Raw genomic sequence first — 27082 nt, forward strand, 5'->3', positions numbered from 1 at the left:
CCTTTCTTTGCTGGGCTGCCTCTCCTTCTACCAGGTTGCAGATACAAGGCTCTATTTCTCATGATACCCCCAACACCTAGCCCACTTTGTGGCATACTTGAGAGAGTGAGCCCTCGATTTTGAATAAAGAAAGGAATGAACTGTGTTGAGTGTTGATATGCTCAGGTCACCACTCACTAGGCACTATTACAATTTATTTGTAAAAACTAAGAGCAGTAGAATGGCATGCTGAAGATGAAGAGGTTGAAGTAAATAAATACTGGTTTCAACAATTTTAAAAACGTCCTGACTTTTCACGTACAATAGCATCAGGAAAAATCATTTACCCTTCAGCCAATTATTAATTCTAAACCTCCAGGTTGGTTTAGATTTAAGGGCACACTGTTAATGAGTGTTCACAATTGCCCAATACTGCCCCACTGACTTGGCTCGACTAATTCTACTCAGCCTTCGCTCTTCTCTGCAGGCTCATCCCCATGGTTAAGCACTATGGTGCTGGAAATCTTCCCTTATTAGGTCATTCCAAAAATAATCCAGCCACAGACAGAAAGATGCCCCACTAACCCACCCAATCATGCTGTCTGCTCACCCCACCTCCTGGCCCTCCTCCCTAAAAGTTCCTGCTAGCCCTCATTACCTCTTCCTATTTTAAAAAAAAAAAAAAAAGCCTTTTTTCTGATTGATTTTGAGAGATGCTCACTGGTCCTGAGGTCAGAGTGTTCCCCCTATTGCTATAATCTTTTTCGAATAAGGATTTCTTACTTAAATCCAGACTTGTGGTGTGTGTTTTTTAATTTGTCAAGAGGCTCTGAAGCTAGATTGCCTGAGTTTTAATCCATCTACCATAACTACCTGTGTACCATTTGCATCCTGCAAAGTGGCAATGGAGGGATCAGATGTGCACATGTCCTCAGAAACACTTATGTCAAAAGTCCCACCAAAAGAGAATGGGGCAATCAGATGGGGGGAAAAGGTGTTTCCTTATCTGTCATTTTTCCCTTTGCTCACAGTCTGATCTCTGCTAGTTCCAACCTTGTTCTCATGCCGCTCCCTAAATGGCCTCCTTTCCATGGCAATTACAGTCAGGACAGAGCAACTGGCTCTAACATTTCAGAGCCACAGAATGTTACAGGTGAAAGAGGAGATAAAGTTCCCCTCATTTACACACAGGAGCGTCTGAGCAGCTCAGTCACCCTAAGAGTTAGCATGGCATTAAAACTGAGGCGAAGGAATGCAGCAGTTAAACCTTCAACTCTAAGTTTAGACAGATGTGGATGCAGCAGTTAAACCTTCAACTGTACGTTTAGACAGATGTGGGTCTGAATCCTTGTTAGCACTCTGATCTTAATGACTTCCTTAAACACTAGTATCCTAATCTGTAAAACTGGGGCAGTCTCTGTATGTACCTGTATTAGCTGTAACCAGGTTCCATAGACTGGGAGGCTCAAAACAACAGAAATTTACTCTTCCACGGGTCTGGAAGCCAGAAGCCTGACACCCAGGCGTCAGCAGCGCCAAGAGCCCTCTGCAGGCTCGGAGAAGCTGTTCCACGCCTCGCTCCCGGCCTCTCAGGGCTGCGGGCAGGCCCCGGCCTTCGCTGGCTGGCAGCTGCTTTACTCCAACCTGTCTTCACAGTCACAAGGCCATCTTCCCTCCCTGTGCTTCTGCGTCCAAATCCCCCGTTTTATAAGGGCACCCATCCTGGATTAAGACGCACCCTAAGCTAGTATGACATAATGTTAACATGACTATATCTAAAAAGACTTTCCAAATAAAGTCACAGTCATACATTCCGGTGGACCGTAATCTTGGGGGACACTATTTAATCCAGTAAGTACATCCTGGAATTATTTTGGAGATTAAATTTTAAAATGCATATAAAATATTTAGAGAAATGACTGGCATATAATATGATTATATATGTATAAAACTATATGTGTGTAACACAGATATGTGTATGTGTACATAGTAAGTTCCCTTTATGCACAGGAGATATATTGCAAGACCCCCAGTGGATGCCTGAAACCACGGACAATACTAAACCCTGTATATACTATGTTTTTTTCTATACATATATACCTACAATAAAGTTTAAATTTACAAAGTAGGCACAGTAAGAGATCAACAACAATGACTGATAATGAAATAGAACAACTGTAACAATGTACTGTAACAAGAGTTGTGTGAGTGGGGTCACTCGTTTCAGGGGATCCCTTGCTGAATGAAGTCTTCATATAGGCTCAATGCTTTCTGGTGCAATGTGTGGCCAATTGGAACACGTTTTCTGTTCTTGTCTTCCACCCACAAACTTAATGCCTTTTTCATCTTAACTAAGCACTTGTCACGCACTGTGGCTGTGCCGTGCAGTCTGAGGCGTGACAGCAAAACCAGCGTAAATTTATTTTTCCTTCTTCACGATTTCTCAGATGTAAGATTCATCCTTACCATAGAGCTTAGCAACCTCAGCACACTTTATTTTTTCTTTCCTTACTAAGTCAAACCTTCACCTTTTCGCTTACAGGAAGCACTTTAAAGCTTCTCTTTGGCGTATCCGATTGCCAGCATCACTACCCCAGGTTTGGGGCCATCGTTAAGTAAAATAAGGGTCACCTGAACACAAGCACTGCGATACTGTGACAGTCCACTTAATAACTGAGCCAGCTACTAAGTGCTTAACAGGCAGGGAGCGCGTGCAGTGCAGACACACTGGACAAAGGGAGGATTCACACCCTACTTGGGATGGAAAGGGTCTCTGAAAGATATGACCAACCTACTCAGGATGGCATGCCATTCAGAACTTACGAATTGTTTATTTCTGGAATTTTGCGTTTAATATTTTCAGACTGTGGTTGACCACTGAAATTGTACCATGGAAGGTAAAACCGTGGATAAGGGGGGGACCATATTTTATATATATACACACACATATATATATAGACACACACACAGACATCTATATACATACATATTGTCCTAGCAGAAAAGAGGAAAATTTTAAAATGCTGTGAATTTTTTATATCAACAATGTGAATGTTTCCTTTTCAATCCATTTCCAAAGGTACTACCCAATTTCTATTATCCACTATCTCATGTTTATATTAATGCCCTGAGCTTATGTGCCTATCATCTGGCTTTTCCTCCTCTATCTCATTATAATTTATAGTATGATTGCCCAAAACATCCCAAAATCTATGCTATTACTATATATAAAAATCTGCTGTGATCATCTTTGAATCGCATGCCAGTCACAGTTACTAGCTTGCCACCCTGTACTGCTTCAAGAGTATCTCTTAACTCCATTTCCAGTCATGACAGTAGCTAACATTTATTGTGCATGTTGCAATACATGACAGATGTCATCTGAAGTTCCTTGCATGTATTATCTCACTAATCCTCACAGACACTTATGAGAGAGGTTCCTCTCCATCTTTTAACCTTACGTTAGGATATGAAGGTGAGGCAGAGAAAGGGCCAGGGCCAGGGACACAGCTCGTAAGTATTAGCGCAGGGATGGGACTCATCACCCCAGCTGAGTTAGAACACTGGATGTTGACTCCCAGAAATACTTCTATCCTGATGCTCTCCTATCAGAAACCTGCTTTTCTCTGCACCTATTCCTGCATTCAAGATGTTTCTCACAGCCAGAAAGTCCCTTTCTCTCCTCCTACCAAACTCTAACATTTTCCAACAGAGTAGTTTCTGATTCACCTCATCCCCACCTCACCCCAATGAATGAATGACACATTGCAATTCCTTTTAAATGGATCAATTTCTAGTTTGTTTGTTTTTAAAAAAGTGTGTCTTTCCATTGAGATTATAAATGCTTTTGAAGCACATGTTTTCTCTATTTTTTTTTTTCAATTACTCTCACAGACCCTGGTAAAGTTGTGATTACATGGCAGGCAGTTAAGGTAATTACTACTTCTCAGGAATATGAATTTGATATTGGTGAACCGGCCACTCATTAAATTCATACAGAATCCCTCAGAATGTAAATGCACTTAATGTCCAACTCTTTTTGATTCTATAACTGGTTTGGAAATAGGAATGTTTAATTACCTAGCAGCTGTTACATATTAATTGAAAGCATCATGGGCCTAGTGAATCTCGCTCTGTGACATTCAAAACTGCCCAGGGTGCTGGGTTCAGCATGATGAGCTACACACATCTAGCCTTCCAGGTACGTCTCTGCTGAGAATGTTGCCTATAGCTGAGAAGTTCAGCCTTTTTCCTAAAAATCTAAAAGTGGTCCTTTTCTTCCTGTGTCGGCCCCATTAAACATCTTGTCTGAACTACATCTTCCCACCGCCTCTCCCTCTTCTACCAAGTTAAAGGACCAGATAATGTACAGCTTAGCTTCAAGGATTTCTGTTGCTATATTACTGAGAAGTCAACAAGACAGGGGGTTCTGATAAACCTGTCATTCCCCCTCCCTCTGCTCAGGCTCGGTGCTGCTCTAGAGCATGGGAGATGCAGACAACAGTAAATTCTGTCTTTTCACTGGGAATGTTCTCTCCCCTATTTCTTCCTTAAATACAGGACACTGCTTTATAGTTGCTTTACAACCCCAAGTATCTAATACACAAGAATTTATATTTGTTGAATCCAACTCTTTTGGAGACAGTCTACATATATCCCATGTCAAGTATATTATACTCCTAGTTCTGCGATCTAGAAATATTTTCCCCGGTGAGAACGTCACACACACCACACTCTATTGTATTCACAATAAATGTATGTAGGGAACTGGGTTGGGTACCTGCTTGGGCGTTTTGACCGCTGTTCTCAGGGTGGCAGAGCCTCATTTCAATGTCTGTGGGGTATCAGCTTAAATCCACTTATTGACTGTCACATTTTCTGAATGCCAATTTGTGCAGCTGGTTGTGGGGATGTGAGGGAGAAAGAATGAAAATCTATACCCACCTCTAGGAAAACACTGCCAGAGCAGATGGGCCATCTTCATAAAGGCAGCATTAATTAAACAGTAGCAGTGAAAAAATGTAATTGGCTCCATTTTCATTTATTCTCTAAGTAATAAAATATAAATAAATAAAGGAGTAGGCAGATAAGTAAATACATTTATGTGGTAACCAACTACTTCAGAATTTTAACTTCTGTGCCCAGCTAGTGAATACAAGGAAAGGGCTGGGCTGAGTACTCACAAGCTCTGTGTTTCACAGGCAGTCTCTAGGGCTTCATGTATAAAACACTTAAGCAATATATGAAATTCATTTTTGACCTAAGGCTACACATTTAAGGGTGGGCGTGGGCATGGGAGAGAAAACTTGGTCCTAATGATTTACTTATGCAATTCTAAGTGAGGAGATGTTCACTCATCCTAACAATACCTCATCTGATACATATAGAGAGAGAGAGCATCCACTGCATTCTAGGCATATTCTTAGAAGGCTCTGGATAATATACAAATAATTGACACTCCCTGTCAATTATTCCAAGGAGGTATGATCATCAACACTTTACAAATGTGCACTTGAATCAACATGACATCACGATTTCTGGGCTGTAAGACCAGGGAAGTGATAGTGGCATTAGCTGAAATAGAGACCAGAAAGAAAGGACCATTTTGATTTGGAAGGAGAGGAAGGTAGATATTCAATTTGGAACGTGACAAGTTAGAGATGTAAGGCCGACACAAAGGCAGGGTCTCGAACTCAGGAGAAAGGTCAGAGTGCAATTTGGGAATCACAGGAATGGAAGTGAATCCAAGGGGAAAGTGAGGCTTTCCAGAGAGGACAGGTAGACAGGGAAGAGTCAGGGCCAGAACCTCAGACCCTGGACCTTGGACCTTAGCCCTCCAAGGAGACTGGCCAGGGGTCTGAGAGGCAGGAGAAGGAAACAGTCTCACATTGTTGTAATTTGACATTTTCCTTTTTCCTAAGAGACTCCATAGAATTTTAGGTTAAAATAAAGATATACGTGAAGTTTGACATCACAGGTCTCTATCTATACTTGCAAGTTCATTGTGTGGCTGAAACAGTCCTTCAGTAAATATTTGGCATAGAAATTCACAAGTAAATGTTCCTATGTTAACCATAGCTCAGTAAAGTGGCTTAAGAAAAAAGAAATAAACTTGAGAGACAGTAGGGTCTTGTAGACAAAACATGGTTTCCAAACTCAGGTGGACTGAAGAAAAAACCTGCAATTAGTTCTGAGGTTCAGTATCCCTACCCTGACAATGGGAGAGCACCCTGCCGCAGGAAGCAGCGTATGGTCAACAGGAGGATTATGTGACTAAAGTCGTGTAAAGTTCAGACAGGGCTGAGTATGCCTGCACAGCGCTAGATTATAAAAGAATAATTAAGTCAGTCCATTGCCTTTACTTTTAGTAAAAACATGTATGGACTAATCAGTAAAACCTGACTGATATTTGGGAGTGGCTATGCTAACACAGGAAACTGGATTCCCATTTAAATTTTCTCTACGTTTAGACATTTACTTTCTGTCTCCTTAAGTCTCTCTCTCTCTCCTCTCTTTTTCTTTTGCATGATATAACTCAAAGAGAGTCGAATTAAAAGCCCTAAGAGAAAACTTGGAACAAATGTTCCTGTAAGATGGAAAAGAACTGTTTTAGATTCATGTGGTATATTAAAATGACACATTATACACTAAAATGTCACTATCTCCCAGAAAGAAACAATAAAGTATCAAAGATACTAAATTTACACTTACAGAAATGCAACATTTATAAAGTTAAACAAAACTCCTGAATTGCTTCTAAATGGCATGCTATAAACCTTAGCATGTTGTGCTCTGAAATAGTGTATTTGACTATTTATACTCAGCAAGCCAACGAAAGTATCTGGAATTAAATTTTTTTTAAATTTACACAAATGCACAATCTGAAATGTTTTAAACAATTACTTCAATGAAAAGGGGTTGTTCTTAGGGCAATATTATTTTACTGTCTAAATTGTATAAATGTATACATTTGACTTTTGCGTAGCTTAAAGATAAATGAAAATAGGACTACCATGACTAAGTGTAATCTTTTTCCCGGATACAGTTCTAGGAGAAGTAAAACATGCTAGAGAGGTTATGATGCCTCCAAAGAGATTGTTTACATTTTCAATTAAATTTAATTTCTTAAATTTGCAAGATATTAATACTTTCCCTCTGATACAGAAGATGTATTGGCATTTATGTGGGAGTTCCCAAGGTCGATGAGACGCTCAAAAGAAGTAATAGATGTGACCATCATTTCATATGTGGGTCAGTTTCAAGTACAGAATAACTATGCCATCTGAATTTTTCCTTCACAAAAATAATATATTGAAGGCCTAACCCACAATGTGATGATATTAGGAGCTGGGGCTTTGGGAGGTGATTAGGTAGGGCCCCCATGAAAACATTAGTACCCTTATAAGGAAGAGACCAGAGCCTCCTCTCTCCATCTTGTGGGGATGCAGTGAGAAGGTGGTCATCTTCAAGCCAGGAACAGTGCTCTTAAGAACCAAATCTGGTGCTCACTTCGGCAGCACGTATACTAAAATTGGGCCGATACAAGGTTAGCATGGCCCCTGTGCAAGGATGACATGCAAATTTGTGAAGCATTCCAGATTTTTTTTTAAAAAAAAAGAGCCAAATCTGGTGGCATGTTGATCTTGGACTATCTAAACTTCAAAACTGTGAGAAATAAGTGTCTGTTGTTTAAGCCACCCAGTCTATAGTGCTTTCTTATGGCAGACAGAGCTAAGACCCCTATGTGGACAAATATTTTATTTTATATTGCAATAATGTACTTAAAATTTTAATAATTGACTACAAAGTCAAACTCTTTTGTTGAGTTCAAAAAGTCATTCCATTGTTTCATCACTGATGAACATAATATTTGTTTCCATTAGTAATAAAACTATTTCCTGGGAAGAATAAAGTTTTGTAAGTTGTCTTCCTAGGGACATTCTTTTCTAAGAATCTTCAGAATTTTTTGTGTTACTTTTGCCATAAAGAATAAACAAGATAGTGTATAGGAAGAATTTAGTCCAGTAATTAGCAAGAGTACAAAGAATATTGTGTGTGTGTGTGATTTTTCTTCTGCGTCCTATTGTCCCTATCATTTTGAATACTTTCTGTTGGTCATTACATCAAACAAAATGTGGAACCTTAGTGTCCCATTCTTTCTCTTCATTGCAATTCAAAAAACAAACACACAAAAAGCAATTAAAAAAAAAAATCAAAGTTAATCATTACTTCAGTGTTTTCCCCCAAAATTACAATATTTGGGGAATCATTATAGCATTATTTATTGTGTTCTCTGGATTTATTATTCTACTATTTTAATTTAGCCTTAAATCTTAGCCTTAACTTAGGTATTATTTTGCCCTGTAAATATTTTACACAAGAGATTTTACAACTGTGCAAGTAATTTTTTGTTGTTTCATAACTTTTAATTCAATATAGGGCTTAAATCTGCCTGCATTCTAACTCAGATTTGCTCTGACAACTATTGTCTCGTGGACTTGGACAAACTTCACTCTCTCAACGCTGCTGGAAGGTGCTGAAATGAGCAGTAGGATGCAGGGAACCTGACTGACAGTGTCCCTGCCCCTCCATGTGCTTATAACTCCACAGAGGAGACAACCATTAAATAAAAAGCTACAAGTGAAAAGAGAATAATAGGACAAGAGGTAAGAGCGCTCTGGGGACAGTTCCTTCATATGTAAAATAAAGAGCATTGGACCAGATGATCTGTAAGCACTTTCCCGCTCAGAGATTCTCTGCCACCGTCACTGCATTGTAAAGAATCTCAGAAATTCCCAGAGCATTCTAGTTTGACTAACCAGCCCACACAAAACCATGAAAAGAACTACTTTAGTCTTCGTATTATAGCTATTATTGTATAAAACGTGCTGTCAGTTTTCTTAGATGCAGAACCACAATCCCTATTTGAAAGTGTTGGGACCACGTATGTTACTAAATTTATTATTTTTTTCCAGATTGAACAGGTTAAGAAATATAAATAGCTCGGGAAGAGTTTTGCGACTAAATGAATTACCAAAAGAATACCAAAAGCTGGTTTTCAGAGAGTTAACTTTGAAATGTGGTTAACGGATTAACCACGTGCCTGTTTTAGATTAATTCAACCACTGGCCTTAGAGCCAAGCAAGATAAGGTAATTCCTGTTTGCTTCCCCGAAGCCTTCCATATTTATACCTACAGCTGGAAAGTATCTTACACATTCGAACTATGGAAATTATATTCCAAAAACAAAAGCAGAACAATTCGGACACAAAGTACATGAAAGATGAGAAGCCTAATAGTTTTATAAAAACAACTGAAACTTGGATTAAGTATTGTTAATAAAATTTGATACTACAGGCCAGTCAATTTTAACAGATAAACCAACTGACTCCGATATCCTGAGGGTTTGGGGGGGGCTGACTGTACGACTATATATATTCATGAATGCGATAATAATGAATTTTACTACACAATCTCAACTTCAAAGGAAACAATCTCATTTTTAAAAGTTTCATTAACAACTAGAATGAACCATTTGCAAGGAAACCACTTGCTTTGCAGGTAGGTAATTCTTAAAAAAATATATCTATACCACAAATTAACCAAAATCTTGCATGCTTTTCATCTTTACAGGGAGACTTGGGACTTTTGACTATGCTCACGGAAAAGATCTTTTATTGGGTTGACTATCTCAGTTCCAAGAAGGGCCCTGACACTTAAAGGAATTCTACCCCTCAGGCCCCCACCGAGAAGCAACACCCCCGCCCACAGGAGACCCCGGGAACCCTGGCTTGCATCCGTACCTTCTCGGTCGTCTCGGCGGGTGATCGCGTCCCGCAGCAGGTCCCCGAGGCCGAAGCGCACCCTCGGGCCCCGGCCCGGCCCCCGGCGCCCCGGGGCCCCGCGCCGCCCGGAGCCCCGCTCGCGCGCGTAGTAGGCGCGCACCTGCTCGCAGCGCAGGCGCCGCACCAGCCGCTGCCGCTGGCCCAGGGGCAGGGTCTCCAGCAGGCACTGGTCAATTTCCATCTCATGCGATCGGAACACGTTACATAGCTGAAGGCAACCTGGAAGAAAGGCAGTGGGACAGTCACCAGGCCCGTCATCACAGCGCACAGCCGCATTCCGGCGCACGCGTCGCTCCCTGCCACCCGGCGCACGGGGCAGCAGCTCACTCACTCCGCTTTGTGCCTGGCATACAAATGCCAGGGCCTATGTACAGATTTGGAGAAAAACAAAGAGCGTTAATAGATTTTTCCTCTTTTTTTGAGAGTTAATATCTTACTCAAGATGGAGTGGTGATTGCTGGGGGGTGGGGGGGTGGGAGGATATAGGGGGGATCAATGGTGATGGAAGGGGACTGGACTTAGGGTGGTTAACACACAATACAGTGTACATATGATGTGTTATAGGATTGTGCACCTGAAACCTATATAATTTTGTTAACCAGTGTGACCCCAATAAATTCAATAAAAAGAAGAAAAGATTGCACGGTAATAACACAATTTTTAAAAAAAGAATTCCATACAGATGTATGGTTTTGTTTAACATCTAACCATTCCTGTTTTCTTATTTCTTTAAAGCTACGCCAAAGCCCTAAAAGTATTACCACTGCGCTAAGATCCTTTATCTAATTGAATAATGCTGGCCATATTTTACATGCTAAGTTCTGGCAGGAAGCCATTCTAAGTCTTTCAGCTCACTCTAATAAAATTGGTTTTGCATATCCTGATGACTCTGCTAATCTAATGTAACAGAATATATGTAAGCTATAAATTGTTTATGTAGAACATAGGTATGCTATCAATTGTTTATATGACACAATGATCCTTTTTCACCAATTTATTGCTAAACATGTTTCCTAGTGATTGGTAACATTCATTCCTATGAAACCTAATAATGTTAAGTATAAAGATTAAGCACTGGAATGGAGGTTTTTCTCTTGGCAATTCAAAACTATGGATAAAATTGTTACACTTGTATTATTTCTCTTACTCATATAGTGATTAACAAACTGAGTTCTCTGCCCTGAAAATGAAAATACTTTCTTTCAAGGTGCTATTTCCTATAAACACCACCCAAAACACCTATAATGGAATTGTACTAACTCATATATTTACCACTTGGTTAAAACTTTACTATTGGCAGAAAATTAATGTTAAAGCACTGAAAGTTCTAGAATCTGACTCACAAATACAGGTTCAGATAAGCATTTATATGTTCTTCTCTTAAGATATTTTTGATGTAAGTCTCAAGCAAGTAAAAGAAACTGTGCATGCACAAAAATGTAGTTCATCATATGCCATATCTGGAAATATCATGCCATAAGGGTACTGGTCCTTTGTCTTTGGAAATGTGCCCTATTCCTTTGAAAGGACAGCAAGTTGTGACGCTATTTCTATTTTTGTTTCACCTGATGCTCTGCAAAGTGTTTTTCTCACGACCAACAGGCATGACAATCCATCCCTATGTTGCAAGTAAACTAAGTTGAGTCTGTGCCTTGGTCAAGATGAAAGAGATGATCTTAGGACAGTCATAAATGTTCCATAAAGGCTCAAAAAAAGAGATACAGTGATTCTCTACAGCCAGGTATTTAATATACATAAGGGGGAGGGGAGAGAAGCAGTGTTGGAAAATTTTGCTTTGGTTGTTAGCATTTGGCAACATTTAGAATCATATGTTTTCATAAAACTCTTCATAAGTATCTGTAATAGTGACGTTTGTTAGAAGTACCAAATAACCACACATAAAATATCCCTTTCCAATGACCTAAACACAAAGAGACAAGAGCATTTCTGAAATAATAAAACATTTCTCCGTGTATGTTTGTTTGATAAAAGCCATGATCACCGTCACAAATAGATTGTGCAAATTCATTAATAATGAATGGGAAATATTTTTCAATTTCAAATCTATTTAGAAAGCTGCACCAAGTTTGATTCATTGACTTGGATTCTCAAGACACGAGGACTTCCATGACTTTCCTGGGTTGCCAGCAGGTGCCCGGGGAATCTTTGGAGCCACTGAAAAACCTAAAGAAATAAAACCAATGACATTGCAGTGTCATGTGCTGAGTAGCACACAGTGGAATGTGGAGGATAATCTAATAAATACAAGAGTCCTCTACCTTTTAACTCTAGAAAGGGGTCTTAAGTAATGTTTAAGGTGTGTGCAGTGACAGCTCATGATTCACTGAGCAACCATCCCAGGCTGTCAAAAAGGAGCACTGAGAGTAGTTCGTAAATTAATCCCCTTATGATTTGGAAAATCAGAAACTAAGGCTAGTAAATTTCAAATCCATACATGTACACAAGATTGATTTTTAATACATTTTCTTATTAAATAATTCCCCATGCTTTGATTTTAAATAGTCTATACTTTGATGTATTTCATATTCTAAAAATGTATGGGACACTGAAACTTGTCTTTTACTAATTATGAGTGTATCAGCTATCTTCGTATATGTGCTGCTATCAATCTGTAAGACAATCACTAAATATAACAAAGTTATAGGAAACATAGTTTTGAAGCAGTCTACTCAAGACTTACTGAACTTCATCACTGGGACACTGAGACGAAATTATCTCCACTCATTTTGGAGACTCGCATAAACTTGCTGTCGAAACCAGGTGAGGACATCACAAAAATGGAAGTTATAGATCAATTTCATTTATCATTACACATGCAAACAGTCTATATGAATATTAGCTAAATGACCCAGGACTGTGCAATTTGTTGGTGGAGTAAAAGAATGGCTTATTTTAGAACACCCGGGAGTGTCTGTCACTACTTTAAATTCTGCTTCAAATTTAGAAAAGGAAGCTTCTATCTTACCTCAGTATGAAGGTTTTAGTAAACATAGGGGTAAAAAATTAAAAGAAATAAGGGCCATAAAATGTGGGGAGAAGGAGGAAAAAAATGTAGTTAACATTGTAAATACTGTGTTACACATGTGTAAAAACAACAAACTCTATGACTCAGCTGTTAGGACTGACAGTCCAGAATTCTGCTCGACGCAAGTCAATACACACAGAGAACAAAGCTACATTTTCAAACCTAACAACAGATTCAGAGCCTCACTAATGTATAGAAAAAATTAACGATATGATTTCACACTCATTTGACTGACAAATATAATAAGTGTTATAATACTGGAAAAACTTAAACTTAAGATGCATCTCTCCTACAACTATGAACTCTATAAACCTTTTGAAATATATGGCAGATAAAAATAAATACAAAACAATCTAGCATGCAAGGCAAAAGATTAGGACTAACAAAAACCCATTTTGTAAACAAACCATTCCCTTATTTTTGAAGGAAATAAATATTTTGCTAATTATCTTTTCAATATTTTCTATTTGTGGCACTGGTAGAAGAGCAGACACTTGGATTAATGGAACAGAAAAGAGAACCTAGAGAATTAGTTCTACACAAATACAGCCAACTCCTTTGTGACAAAAGCGTAAAAGCGAGTCAGTGGGGGTAATCTTTCCAACAAACGATACTGGAGTAGTTGGACATCCATAGGGGAAAAATTAACCTTAACCTAAACCTCACACCTTATACAAAAAATACACACAAAATAGATCGTAGACTTAAATGTAAAGCATAAACAGTAACACTTTTAGAAGAATGTAGGAGAAAATACCTGATACTTGGTATTTTAGGCTTGATATCAAAACATGGTTCATAAAAGAAAAAAATTATAGACTGGACTCGGTCACAACTAAAATCTTTGCTGTGTAAAAGTGCCCACTAAGAGGGTAAAAAGGAAAGCTACAGACTTGGGGGAAGTTCTTGGAAACCATGTATCTGACAGAAGAATCACATCTAGAATATACAAAGAACTCGAAACTCAATGGTAAAAATGCAAATGAACCAATTAGAAAATGTGAAAAAGACATGAAGACACATTTCACTGACATATATGGATGACAAATAAGCACATGGGAAGCTGTTCAACATTACCAGCCATTACAGAAATGCAAATTAAAACACGATGGGGTATCACTACACTTGTTAGAAGAGCTAGGATAAAAATAAAATTAGTCACAATACAAACACTGGTCAGGATGTGGGGAAGCTGGATCTCTTACCATGCTAGTGGGGAATGTCATCTAGCACAACCATTCAAGAAAATAGTTTGCCAGTTTCTTTCAATAACTACATTATGTATTAATCTTTCTAGGTGAGATTATGTGGTTCATAAAACTATAAAACTCACAGACAAAAAACAGATGTTTCATGACACTGGACTTAGCAATGATTCCTTGGATAGGACACCAAAGGCACAGGCAAGAAAAGCAAAAATAGACAAACTGGACTAACTAAAAAATTCTGTGCATCAAAGAACACAGTCAACAGAGTAAAAGGCAACCCACAGGATGGGGAAAAATGGGAGAAAATATTTGTAAAGCACTTGTCTGATAAGGGGTTAATATCCAAATATATAAAGAACTCTTACAACTCAAAAATAAAAATGTCAAGTAACCAAATTTAAAAATGGGCAAAGGATTTGAATAGATGTTTCTCGAAAGATGATATACAAATGCACATCAAGTACAAAAAAACGATGCTCAAAGTCACTAATCATCAATGAAATGCAAATCCAAACCATAGTAAGCTATCACCTCACACCCATTAGAATGGGTATTACAAAAAAAAACAACAAAAAACAACACACACACACACAAAACTCAGAAAATAAGAAGTGCTGGGGACCCTTTTGCACTGTTGGTGGGATTGAAAAATGGTGCAACTACTATAGAAAACAGTATGAAGTTTCCTCAAAAAATTAAAAATAGAACTACCATAGGATCCAGCAATCTTACTTCTGGGTATATGCCCAAAAGAATTGAAAACAGTATCTGTAAGAGATGTTTGCCCACTTACATTCATTACAGCCCACTTCAAAGTAGCCAAGAGGTGGAAGCAACCTAAATGTCATCAATGGATGACTGGATAAACACAATGACATATATACATACAATGGGCTGTTTATTCTGCCCTAAAAAGGAAGGAAATCCTATCACATGATAGAACGGGGATGAACACTCAGCACATGCCCAATGAAATTAACCAGTAACAAAAAGACAAATACTGTATGAGTCCACTTATATGAGGTACCTAAAGTAGTCAAATTCATAGAAATGATTTAGAACAGTGGTTGCCAGGGGCTGGAGAGAAGAAGAAGGTGAGAGTTGTTGTTTAATGAGTATAGAGTAGCAGATTTCACAGATAAAAAATGGTCTGGAGATCTGTCACAACACTGTGAATATGCTTAACTCTACTGAACAGTACATTTAAATTGTTTAAGCTAGCTCGGCCAGGAGTGGCTCAGCGGTTGAGCACTGGCCTAGGATCCAGGAGAATGCAATTCGATTCCTGGTCGGGGCACATGCCTGGGCTGCGGGCTCGATTCCCCAGCAGGGGGCGTGCAGGAGGCAGCCAATCAATGACTCTCTCATCATTGATGTTTCTCTCTCTCTCCTCTCCCTCTCTGAAATCAGTAAGGACATATTTTTAAAAATTAAAATAAAAAGTGGTTAAGCTAATAAATGCTTTTATTGTGTTTTGCCACAATAAAAATGTGTATGTGGGGGGGGGGAGAAGACAAGGTGCTGCATGCATCACAGGAGTTTTAAAAGGATACATAGTTTCAGTATTTAATGAAAAATGTATGTGCAAATATATTGCTTATCCTATTTTATTAAAATGTTTGCTAGGAACTCTTAAGAGCCTAGAGGTGGGTGCCCAGGAAAGAAATTAGCATGCTTGCACATAGGTGTTGCACACACACACACACAGTTATATCTACACACCCAACAACTCTCCTAGCAGAAGTTTTATTCTCAGAGTCAACTGTTAAAACATGCTTCCAGAGTAATTTTTTACTGCTTGTACAATGACAATGAAACAAAGGAAGAATGAGGATTTTCACAGACAAGAGTATAATCAATTTCAACACACTCCCCCAGAGCCTTAGAAAAAACCTTCTTTTGCACTGAAGTCTTTGAAAATGGCTAGATTTTAACATCCTTGTAATCAAACTGCAGGTCCACACCCTTCTTTATAGAGCAAAAAATAGTACAAAAAAAATTGCATTTTGAGAAGCTATAGATGCTGTGCCCTAAAATATCTCAATATTTAAGTTCACAACGCCTGCTTCATATAATCCAGCACTGAAACACTACTTTGAAAGATAGAAGAAGAAATTTAATTTAAATTCTACTCAAGAAAATCAACAATATTTTTCATCTCACTACTTTATTGTCTTTAATTTTTTAATTTATGTATCATGTGACCATTTCTTGGGTCTCCATCCAATTATTAGGGCATGCTTGTCTAATGAGAAAACGTAAAAAATGTTTTATTTTTTAAATTAAAATGGAAATAAATACACACGACACAAAAATTACTGCATATTCTAAAGTAGATTTACTTTGTACATACCAATCTATACCTTTCCACATTTAATATTTCCCTTGCAATATTTATTTAATAACAAGTGATTTGATTATAACAAATAGCTTTTCGGTGGATATAGATTTACAGTCATAATTCTTGTTTCTGTTCCAGAGTAACAATAAAACTGAAGATTGTTACCCTCAGGTCATGTTCCTGATTCATTATCCAAGTGGACGCAGATGTCTAATCAAATCTATAGCTGATGGAAGGCAGTATGTCACGGACGCTCTGTCCTGATATGGTTCCCAAATCATACCCGGATTTGCCTTGATACTATGAGGACTGAAGGACCAGGCTTCTTTTCAGAGACACCCAGCTACACCCAGGATCTGCAGAGCCTGGGGATTTGGAGCCACACTCAATGAGAACTTCTCTGGGGAAGTCTACCCCCTGTAAGACTAGCACTGCCTCACGATGGCTGTTTTCAGAGGCTTCTGATGGCATGCTGTATTGCTGAAATCAAACCCTGTCTTCTCATGGCTACCCCTGCCTTTCTAAACACTATGCTCCTACTACTAGGTGTTTCCCAGTTCTAGAATCCCAGTTGCTGTCCTGTCCCTTCCAAAGGAGGGCCATACTATAAAATTATAACAGTCTTAGACAAGCTTAAATTTTTGGGTAGCTCAAGAGAGAAGTTCTCTTTGGTTCATACTCAATAAAAGAGAGATTCTCTGCCCCAAATATGCATTTGGGGGCCCTCAGACTTTATATAACCTTCTCTTCTGAATCCATATCTACTTATGTCATCCTTAGTCAACAATTTCCATCCTGGTTGAAAGAGACTCAGCTCATTCCATTCCTTCCAGAGAATTTTTTAATAGACAAATTCCCTGGTGTTCAGATTGTCTGAGAACGGTACACCTTCCAGTTTCAACACACTGGTTCCGTCCCGAGGAAATAGAAGCTTTGACTGGCTTCATGACCCCACTAGTCAGTCAAGCAGCTTCCTGGATGACTTTAGTCTGAGCCCTGCAGCAACACTGTAAAACAAGCATGTGCATTTCAAGTACAAAACCAATGAGTTCATGCTTTACCGTAATATTTCCTCCCTAAATTTCTTTTTTTTAATTCAAAAGTTTGTGTGTATGTGCCTATGCAACTCTAATTTAATGACTGTAAATAATTTTTTAAATTTCATCATTTTCCTGGGTCGTGCGAATTTTATTATGTAAAATGTTTCTTTGATATAAAATATTTGATATTTGACATTATTTTGATATAAAATATTTTCAGCCCTGAAATGGGTTGAGACAAAATTTAATTTCACACTTAATACTTAATTTTGGCTTTATAAAGTCTGTTTTTCCCCTTTTCTCTGTAAAGAAATTAATCCAGGAAAAAAATAAGATGATAAAATGTCTATTATCCTTTCTAGGTTAAAAAACAGTCTAGGTTAATAGTTTGTGGTTTTAAATTATCTTCATTGCTCCATCAATTTTTAAGACACAATTTCAGGTGAAAGAAACTCTTCGAGGACAATTTAAAACCCAGTATCAAAACAAAAAGTATACTTCACAGAGAAACATCCCTATGTCCAACGTAAGGACCCTCCTTATCTCAGGTCTTAGTTACTGCATTGAACTCCCTTGGCTTTAGCCTTGCACCATTTAGTCTTGCTGGGCAGACTTTTCAAAATTACATGTGTCTTAATACTAACCCAGAATGTTGACGTAGCAAATAAGTCATAATCCATGAGCCCATCATCAATGGGCTCTACCTTGCCAACTGAAGATATTACTAATAAGTGCCCCAAACAAATAAACCAGCCTTCTACATACCTTCCAATTTCATTCCTGTCTTCCTGCTACTCCATTATATGGAATATGAAACTATCTTTAACTACCTACAGGGTGGCCCATTATTTCTTCTGGGAGCACCCTCCTTCTGGGAATCACCTTTCCTCTCTCACCTCTGGTAGCTCTAGTGGAATTACTAAAATTGTTGAACAATTCAACTGCCCACAGGATTGGAAATGTGACCTAGGTGAGCCCATCATAATGGTCATACACTGATGGGAAGTGTTGGGCTCTACTGTCATTCTTGGCCATATCTATCCTTTCAGATACTCCAGGCTTCCCAATCTATCATGGTCCTTGTGATCCCATCATGTTGGCCATTCTTGTCTGTTGTAACTCGGTCTGCTTGCTCTACAGAGTCACAGCCGGTAAGAACCGCTGCTAATGGTCTTTTCCTCAGAATTCTTGTGGGTAGACGAGACAGGGCTCTGTATGTTGTGGGAGGTGGAAGGAGGTTGATGCAGAGGGTGGTGTGAGGAGATCTGAGGCAGGGTAGACAAGATTGAGTCTCTAAATGTCAAGAAATACATATTGGCCTTTTAAAGATACAAGGAAACAATCTACATGCTAAACCTTACAAGGTTTAGAGCTCATTTTCACTGCAGAAAATGACTGTAGGTACTGGGAAAATAAAGAGAAAAACTGTTAAAACATGTCTTCATTAAAGAATATTAATGGCAGTCATTTATATAATTTGATTACTATTGATGACTCATATGCATTTATCAAATATTGTTGTAAGAATCATTAATATGTGTCCGATGTTATTAATGTAAGTTTAGTTTTAACACCAAATCAGGTTTGTTGTATGATCAATCTTTTTTTGCCTGGGGGTATCGAGACCCAGCCTAGATCTGGCAAAAGTAAGTCCTCACCACAAGCAAGGGATATGTGAAAGACCCAGCGATGGCCACCACCTCTGCTCAGGCCCCCACTCAGGTGTCTCTACTCTTGATTATTTGAGGGGAACAAGGATAGGGCACAAAAATACCTGAAACTATACCCACAACAGCACTTAGAAACTTCCCAATGTTCAAAAACCTGACTTTTAAAATGCCACTAGTATTATTCTCTGTATAGTCATGAACTAAACTTACTACTACTAATCCCATTAAAAATTATTAACCAAACACTCTAAAAGTATTTTTACATCACTGGACTCCAGGCTAGATTTGCAAACTAGCATTTCTAGAATTCTCACATGTGTCAGTTTCCCACGTAGATTTCTCTTCCTGTGACAAATGGATGCTACTGAAAACCAATTATTAAGATGTACTTTTACAATTTCATTTATGCTTAAATCACAGATTAAGATAGAATTAAAACAAGGTTAAAAATAGGAAATAAATATGTCAAATGTGATATACTTCAGAGACTGTCTATAAATAGGAGCTTGAGTTTCTTTAAGAATTCCTTTATTATAAAGCCATTTGAACTATAAAGACACTATGAGCCTTCCATTAAAAATCCCTTCCTCTACTGATTATCTAAAGAGAAAAGCCTTCTCATTATGCTAATATAATAAAGCGGGAACAAATTTTATTTTGCCAGCACATGGTTTACAATTTGGAGGGAGGGAGAGAGGGATAGCTGGATGGATGGAGGGATAGATGGAAGGATGGATATAATAAATGCCAGTCATTGGAGACCTGGTATCCGAAAAAGGGTGAGTAGAGAAAGCGCAGAAACCCTGGAGATGAGAAAACAGGAGAAAGACAAACATGCCCACTGTGGAAGCATTCCTGAGCTATCGCTGCTGAACCACAAAGACATGGAAGCCAGAAGCTGTTCTGTTATCAGAATGAGCTCAGGATCTGCTCTCAAGCTAGAGCTGAGGACACAAAATTCAAGGCTGGACCCAGGTTAACAGAGCTGCGATATATAGGGCTCAGAGCAAATGGGGAGTACAGCAATAATCCTCTCACTAAAATTGTCTAATTGAGATTTTCAAAAATAAAACCATCTATTTAGTGTTTCCCAATCCTGTGGCTTAATACCTAAAGTTCAGTGGTTTGATTACCATATTTCTATGACTTCTGCTTGCTAGTCAAATTCTCCATAACAGGTGAGGAAGTTTAGTGTCAAGATACAAAAAAAAAAAAAATGACAACAAACAACATGAAAACCTGTCTATGAATATTTATAGAGGTTTTACTCCTAATAGTTGAAAACTGGAAACAACCAAAATATCCACAAACTAGCAAATGGATAAACACATTGTTGTATGCCCATACAAGAGACTACTCCTCAACAACAAAAGAGAGCAAACCTGATACCTGCATCAATGTGGACGACTCTCAGATGGATTACACTAAAGGGCAGAAACCAGTTTCTTCAAATCACTAAGCACACACATACTATACAGCGAGCAACTGCATTCCTGACACTTATCTCCCAGAAACAAAAGTTCATGTCCATGCAAAAATTAGTAGGGAATTGTTCATAGCGAATTTATTTATAATAGACAAAAAATGAAAACAAAAAAATATCTCCCAACAGATGAATAGATTTAAAAAACATGATACATCCATTCCATGGAATACTACTGAGTAATAAAAAGGAAGAAACAAGTGATATATACAACAACTTGATTGGATCTTAAGAGCATTATGCTGAGTAAGGGAAGCCAATCCCAAATGATCGCATTCTATATAATTCCATTTATATGACATTCAGCAAAAAGCAAAGGTACAGGGACAGAAACGAGATCTGTGGTTGCCCAGGGCTGGTAGCTAGGGGAGGAGATGGTGAAGGGAAAGAGGAAACTTTTTGGAGTGAGGAAATGTTCCACATCTGGATTGGGGGGCAGTTACATGTTGGCATGCATTTGTCAAAATGCATCAAACTATACACCAAAACAAGTTCTAAATATACATTGTACCTCAATAAACTTAACAGAACAAGTTAAGCTTAGAACCAATTTTTCAAATTTCTGTTAGAAAGTGTTAAAATAGGTGTTTCAAAAAACAAAAGCATTTTCAGTTATATGTTGCTACAATGAACATTTTTAATAAGAGAAAAATACTTTTTGGTATGATTTTTAAACAAAATCAATCACTTTTACAAGGATGAAATATACAGTCTTATAAACAAATTCCAGCCCTTGTCGTTTGTTGTAAACCAGAGGAACGAGAGAAAAAGAATACCGAGTGTTATGAGGTGTCTGGTTAACGTGAGGAAGAGCATAGCAACTACATATCTGCCCCAAATTCTCCATCTGCATCACACGCCACAGGTTTCTAAGAGTTTTCACGTATTGTCACGGGACTTCAGATTTCAGGATTCTGGCAACAAAGATGCCATTTTGACGGCTATATGCTCAGTACCAAGGACAGCACCTGCACCTCCTCTGTATCCAGCCGAGTGGCTACGTTTTGACTTCAGAGATGGATGAATTCGTGACAGATAAAGGGAGGGAGGGAAGAGGGACTTATTAATGGACTGACTGGCTTTCAGAGATACCAACGAAGGATGATATTATCAGCTACAATTTTCAAATGAGGAAATCAAGTACCAAAAACAAAAAACAAACCAACGTAGGAAGTGGCTGAGACACCCTGGGGAAGCGTCCCACCCGTCAAATGGTCGGAGAGGATGTGCGCTGCCTCCCATCCCCCACACTGGCTACATCTGCCATCAGAGTGGACACTGGTGGGGACCCCAGGCCACGCTTTGCTGGGCGTACCTTAAACTGATTTGGCTGGGACATCAGAGGTGATGTTCTTTATGGATCACTGGTGAGATGAAAGAGAAAAATTAAGACTTGTCTAGGATCTCATGAGAATAGAAAAGGTGAAGCAATGTGTGGCCCTGCACTGATCTATTCGAGCGCCCTGCAGAAAGGGTGTAATCTCAGTCCCCCAAAGCCAACCTTACAGGTGAAGTTGTTCAGCGTAAAGAAGAATGAGCTCGAAATTTGGGAAACAATTCAACCTTTGAATGGTTTTCTCCTTTCAATGATACTCCACAGAATTGACTTTTACGTACTTAAAATATGAGGCATCAAGAGGCATATCCTCCATCAATCTCATATTTATTTTCAGCCCACTTGGGTGAGTAACTTCCTCCTTTTCTACTAACAGCCAGAATGAAGAACAGTCCATTGATTTCCGCAAAACCATTCATTAATTTGATTCTGTCTCTCCTGCCACTCCTCATTTGTAGATAATAAATAATTCAAAGCTCTTTCACCTTTCCATATGCAGAAGGCCCCAAAGCTCTGCCTTTCAGTTACCCTTCCCTCAACCACTTCCGACGAGCCAAAGGCTTTTATAAGCTGAACTAAACAAAACTGGGGCAGTGCTCAGGATGCACCAATAATTCATGCAATGTCGTAATTTCCATTTTGTGTTCTATCATCTTGCTTTAAAGTGTAGAGGAACTTCCAATTAGTTATTTTTTAACCAGAACTATCTGTGGAGATGATGTATTTACTGAACTACCCACAATGAACTCTGAATATGTACTTGAAGCAGTAAGTCAATTTAAAACCCAACAGTTTACGAATCATTTCAATGGACTTTGCAGCTGTATGATGCATTCTCCTTAGAAAGGAAAATATAGTTCAACTGTGGTTTGGAACAGAAGTTTTCAAAGCCTGGTACAAAAGGGTGACTTTATGTGCAATCATTCTTACAATATGATTTAACTGGTACTATTCTCACATGAATTTATTTATGAAAATTGTTAAATACCAATGTTTCTTTTATGTCAATGCTTTCTAAAACTGCACTGTCAGTATCATTGTTGTCATTTTAACTTCTTAAAAAAATGGAAATGTCAGAGATTAAAAGAAAACAGTCCTAAAACATAGCTTTTAATGATGGTGAGTGTGGAAGAATAAATGGGATTGAGTTTTCAAAGATTACGAAGTAGATGCAGTAAATTAAAAACTATGCAAAACTTTACACTTAAAAAAACATTTTTCAGGACCGCATCTCTCTCCAACAATTGATCTTTCTCTCTTTTTCCTTTTATTATTTTTTTCAGTGTATCCACCATTACCATTATTTGCTGCCATAGTCACATCCTTCACAACTCCTAAATTCGTCCCAAAGCCTAAGGTTGCTGGTACTCCAGTCTCCTTCATATTGGTCCACTTTCATCTACTCTCAGATAACTCACCAGAACACACTGCCCTCCACGCAGGTGTGGACTGTCACACGGGCCACCCACCTGGCCTCCCGCACTCCACCGCTGCTCCCTGCACTTGCTCTCCATACTTGATCTTAGTAACATAAGTCTTTGCTGTCCATTCTTTTGTTTTAAATTTTTTTTTATTTTTTTTTATTTTTTTTGAGAGAGAGAGAGGAACATCGATTTGTTGTTCCACTTATTTATGCATTCATTGGTTGCTTCTTGTATGTGCCTTGACTGGGAATCGAACCCATAACCTTGGCATATCAGGATGACACTCTAACCAACCGAGGTACACCCGGCCAGGGCCTTGTTGTCCATTCTCCCAGTTAAGAGATTTTAATGGATTCCAAATGCTCTCAGGAAAAGTCTACACGTGGCGATATGGCCTACAGGCCCTTCACAATCTGGACATCCATGTTTAAGAAGAAAAAGCATAAATTCAGTTTGGATATTCCACGTTTGCAGTGCTGACAGGGTCAGCTTGGGTTTGACAATATGTACCTGGAGATCCTGACAAAAACCCAACCAGAGATATTTTCCTGGAATCTATGTGCAATGATGTCGAAGATGAAGTAATGAGTCTAACGAGGATACGTATTTTTTAAAAAGCAAAGCACAACTTTCTCACTAATCAGACAATAGCGTCCATTCATTCTATCTTATAAACGTCTCTCAAATCAGACCGTGCGTCATCATCCCAACTGCCACCATCCTGATTTAAGCTGTCACCTGGCCTAGCGCCTTGACTACTCCCTTTTCAATCACTCCTGTCATCCATCCTCTACGTTACTACCAGAATGACAGTTCCAAACACAATATTTCCCTCACTCTTTCAAATCACTCAAGTAGCTCCCTCACACGATAAATAACATTTAAAAATCATCATCCTGTCCAAATATCGCATTGCTCCTTCCCCACCAGATGGGGCTCCTTTTGTCTGTTCTCTGAATGTGCCTCTCACTCACCACACTGCTGGTTTTACACACGTCTCTCCTCCCAGGTTCCTCACCCCTTGACCATGAGCAAATGCCTCAGGCTGGCCCAGCTCCCTGCACGCCTTCCCCACTACAGAACGGGGCCCTCCTTCTGCCTTCGCTCATCACAGTGACCTACAGAAACGCACCTAACATGTTTATGCACTCTCCAGTCTCCCCTCTAGACTGTGAATTTCTTGCAGAAAATAAGTCTATTTATACATATAAACTGAGTGTACAGCATAATGTCTGACATGAGGGGATGATTAAAACATTTGAAAATCATGGGTGTAAAAAAGACTAAGCCAAGAACCTGGAAAGGAAGAGTAAGTCGAAAAGATACAAGGACGCTTTTAGAGGAAAGCTAAACGGGAGTGGGAGTCACAAGATAAAGTCACAGTGTTAAACTATGCAAACACAGGAGTGGGCAAAAGGAGGTTTACAGTTGTTCGTATGGAAAGTAATACAATGAAAAATAAATACTAATACACAAATAAACTGTTTCATGTACTCACAACTATAAATCTACTGTTGCCAACCCCTGTATTTTGAGATAAATGGGGAATTAAAAAAGGGAATTTGACATTTCAATACAATAATAGGTAGAGTGGGAGCTAAGATGCAGTCATTGGATAGTAACTGGAATTTGAGAGGCATATATAAACAACTTTTGAAAGAAGTTTAGAAGCAAAAGTAAATGGAGCTATAGAATACAAGTTTGAGTAAAGAGAACATTAAAATAAAAAGTAATATTTACTATGAGTTTGGAAAGTATTAATAAAATAAATATTTAGTTTTAAAAAGCTAAGTTCTGAGAACTTAGATTCTTTAAATTAACATTATGAAACATGCTCATCCCTGCCTCAGGGCCTTTGGACATGCTGTTCCCACTGCTTGTCTTCCACACTTCAATTACTCAGAGGTCACTTCTCAAGAGAGGTCATCCCTTAATAACCTATTTAAAATTACCCCCATCCCATTTTGCTCTCAGGTGGCTCATTAAGTCTTTAAACTCCTTTATTTTCTTCACATCAGTTGCTACTATCAAAAATTTTATCTACATCTCTGCGTCAACTTGTTTACTCTCTGTCTCCCCACTAACATGGAAATTTCAGGATGGGAGGGGTGTTAGCTTGCTTGCTTATCCTTTTAAACCAGTGCTTAGAAAAGAATAGGAGCTCAATAATATATTTTTTAATTAATCAATATGTATATGAATTAATGAGACAGAAGAAAAATGAAATCAACTTAATCCATGTGACTCACTTAAGTTACCATGGCATGTTTATGACCCTTAAGTGACACCAAGTGTAAGCCAACCATTGAAAGCACAAAGATCCCCCTTTCATTCACCAAACAGCCTACAGAAAGAGAGGGTATCATATTAGAATAACAGATGTCAAGTAAGAACATGGGTGTGGAACCCTCCGGATATAATGACAAGCCTTTAATAATGCAATGTCAACACTGTAGCAATACACAGAGATCTATCCCTGGATGGACCATCAGGACAAAAGGAGCCATGACATTCCTAAGAGTCTGTATAAAAGTGAACTATACGAACATCACAGTCAAATCTTGAAAAACAGACATGTACTACAATAATTTTATCACTTTATACATATTCTTCTATTCTGTTTCTTCACTTCACAACTGTTAACACAGGAAGAATAGATATCAATATAATAGATAGAAAGAAAGAAAGAGCTGTCTATGCCCCTCATTAGCACAATTAATTGTTTGTATCATTTTTTAAATTCTGTTAGGTTTATGAGTCCTGGATTTATCACTAGTGTGTGAGCTTTACTTATTTTCTCTTTTATTCTATTAATATTCTATAAAATATGTTTAATACAAAATAGACCCAGAGACATTGAAGCATGCAACAGACTGTTGTATCTCAGAGGGAAGAGGGAAGGTGGGTGGGAGGTGGGAAGAGATTAACCAAAGAATTTATATGCATATATGCATAACCCAAGGACACAGACAATAATGGGGTGAAGGCCTGGGGAGGGGCAGGAGCAGGGTGGAAGGGGTCAATGGGGAGAAAAAATGGGATACCTGTAATACTTTCAACAATAAAGATAAAAATATTAAAATATTCTTATAATTCTTATAAATATATAAAATGCCAAATAATTATCAATACTGTTATAAAGATAAGTTTCATTTTGGAGCAGTTGTGCTATATATTGAAACTAATTTATTTTGTAAAATTATAGGTACTATTGATCTACAGATCTTATTCTAACACATTATTAAGTTTAAATTGTGGGGTAATTTTTTTTTTTTAATATATCTTTATTGATTTCAGAGAGAGGACAGGAGATGGAGAGAGAGAGAGAGAAAAACATCAGTGATAATGATGAGAGGGCCATTGATCAAGCCCGCAACCCGGGCATGTACCCTGACCCGGAATCGAACCCCGATCGCCTGGATCCTAGGTCGATGCTCAACCGCTGAGCCACGCCCGGCTGGGGGGAGGGGTGTAAATTTTTTAAGACCTGACTAGAATTTTTTTTTCATTTAAGACAAGTTCATTTTAGTTTTCAATGGAAACAAATATTTGAGAATATCTAATAATCAGAAGAGATTAAAGTTAATATAAAGCTATAGTCACCAAAACAGTATGGCCATAAACTAGACAAACAGATCAGTGTAACTTAACAGAACCCAGAAATAGATGCAAGTACATTTTGGAATTTAAAATGTAACTAAGCCCAGCTA

The 27082-nt window shown here is 38.4% G+C and overlaps 1 protein-coding gene and 1 non-coding gene across 2 annotated transcripts in view; one reads left to right on the forward strand and one right to left on the reverse strand.

Moving 5' to 3' along the window:
- Positions 1-27082, reverse strand: part of MYO16 (myosin XVI) — a 385194-nt gene that overhangs the window by 352354 nt on the left and 5758 nt on the right. Inside the window, exon 2 of the mRNA XM_087814233.1 lies at positions 9783-10043. Within this exon, the coding sequence (XP_087670359.1) occupies positions 9783-10043 (261 nt within the window). The remainder of the gene's footprint in view (positions 1-9782; positions 10044-27082) is intronic.
- On the forward strand, positions 7481-7583 carry LOC148093663 (U6 spliceosomal RNA). Its single transcript, XR_015714205.1, has one exon. It is a non-coding gene; the product is annotated as a U6 spliceosomal RNA (small nuclear RNA).

The sequence above is a fragment of the Miniopterus natalensis genome, chromosome 2 (genome assembly GCF_054644295.1).
Source record: "Miniopterus natalensis isolate mMinNat1 chromosome 2, mMinNat1.hap1, whole genome shotgun sequence".
NCBI classification, from domain to species: Eukaryota; Metazoa; Chordata; class Mammalia; order Chiroptera; family Miniopteridae; genus Miniopterus; species Miniopterus natalensis.